Source organism: Henckelia pumila, chromosome 4 (assembly GCF_033568475.1).
Source record: "Henckelia pumila isolate YLH828 chromosome 4, ASM3356847v2, whole genome shotgun sequence".
NCBI classification, from domain to species: Eukaryota; Viridiplantae; Streptophyta; class Magnoliopsida; order Lamiales; family Gesneriaceae; genus Henckelia; species Henckelia pumila.
This window is the reverse complement of record NC_133123.1, coordinates 183555127-183561898: the sequence shown is the minus strand read 5'-3', so window position 1 is coordinate 183561898 and position 6772 is coordinate 183555127. Positions and strand designations below refer to the sequence as shown.

Here is a 6772-nt window from a genome sequence, read left to right as displayed (position 1 = left end):
TAGGCCCACCTAGGTGATGGACGCTGGCCCACCGCCCAATTTAATGCTTGGGCGATGCCTCTGGGCGCCGGCCGCTTACCATCCCGCCTAGGCGGCTAATTCGCTGCCTAGGAAAGCTGAGCATCGCCTAGGCGCCGTGCAGTGCTCAGCTTATTATAAAAAAAATTAAAACTTAGAAAATAAAAAGAAAATAAAAGGCCCAAAATGAGACCAAAAAACAAAACAAAAGAGAAGGCGAAAAGCAAAAATCAGAAACGAGAAAAGAAGAGAGACGAGCGTGAGTTTTCCTTCCAAGTTCAATATTCAAGCTTCTTGCTGCAATCGCCGTCCCTCTCACAGTTTCACGTCGCCAACTGCCAACCTCTGACCACCCTTGTCCCGCCAGCGGCAGTCACGTCTTCAAATCTCTTCCGGGTGAGTTAATCCACCATTTCAAATTCAAACAATTGATTGTTGTTTCGGATAAAAAGTTATATAATCTCATCTATGTAACCATCTTCTGATTTAGATTGTTAAGATTTTTCAAATTTCAGATTTTTGTTTTAGGGGCTAGGGTTTAATGGTGCTTGCTGCTGGGAATTTAAATTAGATTGTTTGAGATTGCTGCTGGGAATTTTCACGTTTCAAAGTCTATTTTTTAGATTGATTTTTGTTGGGTATTTTTTGTTGAGTATTTTTTAGATTGAGTTTTGCTGCTGGGAATTTTCTCAATGTTCCAAATGTAGTGGCACGGTATTTTTTTGTTGAATATTTTTTTAGATTGATTTTTGAGTTTAGCTGTTTAATATTTTCAGGAATTTGTTAAGTATTTTTTTTGAGATTGATTTTTGACTATTTTTTCAATGTTTTTGGCTGATTTTTGTGCATGTATATTTTGAGATTAGTTTTTTTGAGATTGATTTTGTTTTCGTGTCTATTTTAATATGTTTTAAGGAAAATGACAGGTATTATTTCTTCCGAAGCGTCTAATTCAATGCAAGATATTTAGAATCATTTGAAGCGTAATTCGAAAGATATTGGATGGGAATTTGCGGACTTGGTGGATCCTTAAAATTTGGATAAGCTGAAATGTAAGTTGTGTGGTAAAATTACTAGTGGTGGAATTTATCGAATGAAACAACATGTTGCCCATATCAAGGGAAATGTTTTCTCGTGTCCAAAATCTTCAAACGAGAATAAAAAAAGTGTAAGAATGCAATTGAAGAAGCAAAAACAAAAAAAAACAAAAGATTACGAATGAAAATGGGGTGAAAGAAGAAGTTGTTCTTGGAGAAGATGAGGAAGGAGGAAGCTTAGGGACAAGAAGAAACCCACTTACTCTTGGCCACCAATTTGCATCTACCATTGATCCAGATTCTTCATTGAGTAAGAAATATCATTGATGCATTTTGGAAGGAAAGAACACATAGTGTGCACCAATATTTATCTCGATGGGTGTATGAGTCTGGTATTGCATTTCATGCCATTGATAATGATAGTTTCAAGAGGTTTGTGGAAGCGGTTGGTCAATTTGGTCCTGGTTATCGTCCTCCAACTCAATATCTTTTAAGAGAAACTTTATTGAAGGAAGAGGCAGATAGAACTAAAAATATATTGAAAAAGCATGAAGAAGAATGGGTTTTGAATGGTTGTTCAATTTTGACTGATGCTTCGACCGACAGAAAAAAAAAAAAAAAAAAAAGAAGTATCATGAATTTGTGTGTTAATTTTAAGGAAGGCACGACTTTCCTTTCTTCGAAAGAAGAATCGGATGAAGCACACACCGGGAATTATATTTTTGAATATGTGGATAAGTGTATTGAAGAAATTGGGCCACAATATGTAGTTCAAGTGGTAACAAATAATGCTTCAAATAATATGGCGGCGAAAGGTTTGTCGAAGGAGAAGATGCCACATATATTTTGGATTTCATGTGCAACTCACATCGTGAATCTTATGCTTCAAGGAATTGGGAACCAATCTAAATTCAAAGGGGTGATAGAAAAGGCAAAAAGCTTCACCATCTTTATTTATGCACATCACAAGACACTGTCAATGATGAGTAAGTTCACCAAAAAAAGAGACATTGTGAGACCTGGGGTAACAAGATTTGCAACCTCATTTCTAAATTTGCAAAGCTTGGTGGAGAAGAAAAGTGAATTGAGAGATATGGTTGCTAGTGAAGAATGGAAAGCATGCAGACATACAAGAGTGTAAAGGGCAAGGCGACGTATAATACTACTTTGAGTACCTCTTTTTGGAATGGGGTAAGTTTTTACTTGAAAGTGTTAATGATATATTGTGTGTATATTCTTAGGGATTTGATTAGATTATATCCTTGTATATCTTTGTTTAAATTAGGATTTTATTTGTGCTTATCTAGTCGTGATAGGCCCTTCATATTGTTGTATATATACACTTCTCTGGTGATTAATAAGATTATTATTCACACTCAAACCTTATATGGTATCAGATTCCTCCGGCTCACGTCTATCAACCCTACAATAAGCAATGACCGCCAATACCTTTGTCACTCTCACCGCCAACCATCACTCACCGCCATTAACGTGGCTGCCCAAGATCCACTCAAGCTCACTTCCACAAACTATCCTGCATGGAAAATTCAATTCCAATCTCTTATCATCGGTTATGATCTCATGGGCTTTGTTGATGGCTCACGGCCGTGCCCGCCCCCTACCATCACCACCGATACTTCCACCATATCCAATCCGGAGTATCTCCTCTGGGTTCGGCAAGATCAGTTACTTCTCAATGGAAACATTGGTGCTCTATCATCCACCTTGATCCCGTTCATTGCTGCGTCCAACACATATCTTGACGCATGGGCGATGCTTTCCAAGAATTATGCTTCTCCTAGCCGGGGTTGCATCTTACAACTCAAGGCTCAAATTTTGAATCCCGTCAAAGGCTCGAAATCCATCACTGACTTCATGCAAAGCATCAAAGTCACGATTGATGCTCTCGCTCTCATGGGTGTCACTATTGACTCTAAAGATCTTACTCTCAAGGTTCTTAATGGCCTTGATGACAACTACAAGGAATTATCTCATGCCATTCAAGCTCGTGATACGACTATCTCCTTTGACGAGCTTCATGAGAAGCTCCTTACCTTTGAGGCCCAGCTTTCCCGTCCAGCAGCCTATGCCCACTACGGCCTTCACTGCATCTCGCTCCAGCCGCACCCCTAACACTAGTTTCTCCTCCGGTCCTTCTTGCTTCCATGGTGGGTCACGTGGCAAGGACCCTCGGCCGCCTTACCAAGCCCCAAAATGCCCCTCATCGCCAGGCTTTACTCCACGCCCTTATCTAGGGAGCTGTCAACTTTGTGGTGTCACGGGGAATTCTGATAAAAGCTGTCCTACCTACCAGTTTACTCCATGGACTCCCCAAGCATTGCCTCCTCCATCCAGACCTGCCTATACTGCCCCTCAAGATCATACGGTGGCTGCCACTTTGGCCACTCCAACTACGACTGAATGGCTATTGGACACGGGTGCCTCTCATCATGTCACTATCGATATCGCAAATTTTTCTCTGCACGCACCGTATGATGGCTCGGATTCCATTATTGTTGGAAAAAACACTATTTTGTCTATCACGCACAACGACACTCTTACCTTACCGGCATCCCCTCACCCCTTTACTCTCCCCAATACTTTGTGTTCCCTCTATATGCAAAAATCTAATCTCGGTTTCTCAATTGTATGGCACTGATTATGTTTCTATTACCTTTTTACCTTTTGGCTTTCAGGTGAAGGATCTGCGCATGGGAGACATTCTTCTCACGGGACCTTGTAAAGATGGAATTCACACCTAGCCGCTTCCTCAGTTTGTTGCCTCTCCACACTCGGCCTTCACCTCCACCATCGCGCCCCTTGCTTTGTGGCATTCTAGTCTTGGTCATCCCTCTCCTGATATTGTCTATCATCTCGCTTCCTCCAATGTTTTTTCCATTTCGTCTCATTCCGCGTCGAATTTTTATTGTAATTCTTGTCACATTAATAAAAGTCACAAACTTCCATTTTATACTTCTACTCTTACTTCCTCATCACCGCTTTAATTAATATTCTCGGATGTCTGGATGTCGCCGGTCGTGTACGAGAATGGGTACAAATACTATGTTATTTTTGTTGATCATTACTCAAAATACATATAGTTTTACCCCTTACAGCGCAAATCAGATGTCTTAACTGTGCTTCCCACATTTAAAGCTCTTGTCGAAAATTTCTTCCATAAGAAAATTATCTCACTATACATCGACAATGGTGGAGAATTCTTAGCTCTTAAACCCATCTTAGCACAATCAGGCATCTCCCATCTCACCACCCCACCTCACACCCCGCAACACAATGGTTACGCTGAGCGTCGTCATCGACACATTGTTGAAACTGGGCTTACCCTCCTCCACCAAGCATCCCTTCCGTCGACCTTATGGCCTTATGCTCTAGCTACTGCCACTTATCTTATAAATCGTTTGCCCAAAACCAATATCTCGATGGTATCTGTTTTTGAAAATCTCTTCCTTCGCCCGCCCAACTTTGCTAAAATTTGCGTCTTTGGTTGTCTCTGTTATCCATGGTTACGACCATACACTAACCATAAGCTTGATCCTCGCTCTTCTGCATGCGTCTTTCTTGGGTATTCTCTCACTCAAAGTGCTTATATCTGCCTTGATATATCCTCCTCCAAAATCTTTATCTTTCGTCATGTCCACTTTGTTGAGTATGTATTTCCCTATAAAAAGCCTCCGCCTTCTGTTCCTCCTGACTCTGCTTCAGCGCCTGACCCGAACCCCACCTTGCCTCCCCGTGTCCTCGCTGCCCACTCCTCCGCCCCCGGACTCTGTCCCGTGTGCTGTTGTGGCCCCTGCTCGTGATCCATCACTGCCGCTTGCTTCATCCTCTTTGTCGTCTATGAACACACATTCTATGATGACTCGCTCCAAAAATTGTATCTCCAAACCCAACCCCAGGTATTCTCTCACTATCACTAAACCGGTTGCCTCCGAGGAGCCTACTTGTGTTTCCTCTGCGCTCCGTGATCCACAGTGGCATTCTGCCATGTCGGCTGAGTTTGATGCTCTTCTTCGCAATGGCACTTGGGATCTTGTTCCTACTCATCCTTCTCAAAATTTGGTTGGTTTCAAGTGGATATTTCGGATAAAACGCAACTCTTATGGGTCTATTAGTCGCTATAAAGCTCGACTTGTTGCAAAGGGCTTTCAGCAACGTCCTGGGATTGATTTCTTTGACACTTTTAGTTCAGTGGTTAAAATTGTCACTATTCGTCTAGTTTTATTGCTTGCTATTCAATGGGGTTGACCTTTACGGCAGTTAGATGTGAATAATGCCTTTCTACAGGGTTCTCTCTGTGAAGAAGTTTTTATGGCTCAACCTCCGGGCTACTTGGACCAGAATTTTCCTGGCTATGTATGCAAGTTGAAAAAGGCTATTTATGGTCATAAGCAAGCTCCTCGGGCTTGGTTCCAGGATCTACGTGCCTTCCTGCTACTTCTTGGCTTTCAAGATTCTCGGGCAGACTCCTCTTTATTTATTTATCGACATGAGGACTGTACTGTCTATTTTCTCGTGTATGTGGATGAGTTGATCATTACTGGCAGTCATGCTTCGCTTGTTACTACAATTATTGAGAAACTGGCGTCGCGCTTCTCTATCAAAGATTTGAGTCCCCAAGAATACTTTCTCGGTGTGGAAGTTCTTCCGTCGTTAAATGGTCTTATTCTTTCTCAATGGCGGTATGTACTTGACATTCTTACATGATTTAATATGCAGAATTCAAAATCGTTCAGTACTCTTCTTGCCACTACTGGGTCTCTATCTCTTCATGATGGTGCTCCTGCGACTGATGCATCCCGGTATCGACAGGTGGTTGGCAGTCTACAGTATCTCCTACTCACTCGACCTGATATAGCCTTTGATGTCAACCATTTATCACAGTTTATGCACTCCCCATTTGAATTACACTAGGGTGCAGTCAAACGCCTGCTTCGCTACCTTCATGGGACTCTCGCTTATGTACTCCTTCTTCATCCCTCCTCTGCTCTCTCTCTTCATGGTTTCACTGATGTGGACTAGGAGGGCAATCCAGATGACCGTTGTTCTACTGAGGCCTATATTATTTTTTATGGGGCTAATCCAATTTCCTGGAGTTCAAAGAAGCAGAAATATATTGCTCGCTCTTCCACTGAGGCCGAGTATCATGATGTGGCTTCGGGGGCTGCTGAAATTTCTTGGGTTTGCTCCCTTCTTCGAGAACTTGGTATTTCATTGTCATCCATGCCGGCTCTCTACAGTGACAATATTGGCGCAACTTATCTTTGTGCTAATACGGTTTTTCATTCCAGAATGAAACATATTGCCTTGGATTATCACTTCGTCCACGAACTTGTCCAAAGCAAGAAACTTCGTGTCTCGCATGTTTCCTCAGCTGATCATCTTGCGGATGCCTTGACAAAACCGTACCCAGTTCTCGGCTTTGCAGCTTAATTTTCAAGATTGGTGTTTCTTTCGGCACTCCATCTTGAGGGGGCATGTTAATGATATATTGTGTGTATATTCTTAGGGATTTGATTAGATTATATCCTTGTATATCTTTGTTTAAATTAGGATTTTTATTGTGCTTATCTAGTCATGATAGGCCCTTCATATTGTTGTATATATACACTTCTCTGGTGATTAATAATATTATTATTCACACTCAAACCTTATAGAAATTGTTTGCTCCTTTAGTTAAGGTGCTTCGTCTTGTTGAT

At 41.7% G+C, this 6772-nt stretch overlaps 1 protein-coding gene across 1 annotated transcript; it reads left to right on the top strand.

The window, feature by feature from the left end:
• Window positions 1–204: 204 nt before the first annotated feature.
• LOC140862420 (uncharacterized) lies at window positions 205–2196 on the top strand. The gene is made up of 2 exons (XM_073265443.1): window positions 205–414; window positions 1396–2196. Exons 1-2 carry the CDS (start codon window positions 205–207, stop codon window positions 2194–2196), a joined length of 1011 nt encoding a protein of 336 aa, XP_073121544.1.
• The last annotated feature ends 4576 nt before the right edge of the window (window positions 2197–6772 follow it).

Bases quoted from the DNA above. Each gene is read 5' to 3' on its own strand.
- LOC140862420 (XM_073265443.1), top strand. From the start codon at position 205: ATGAGACCAAAAAACAAAACAAAAGAGAAGGCGAAAAGCAAAAATCAG. The intron at 415-1,395 runs GTGAGTTAATCC...GCATTTTGGAAG, and splicing joins CGTCTTCAAATCTCTTCCGG to GAAAGAACACATAGTGTGCA.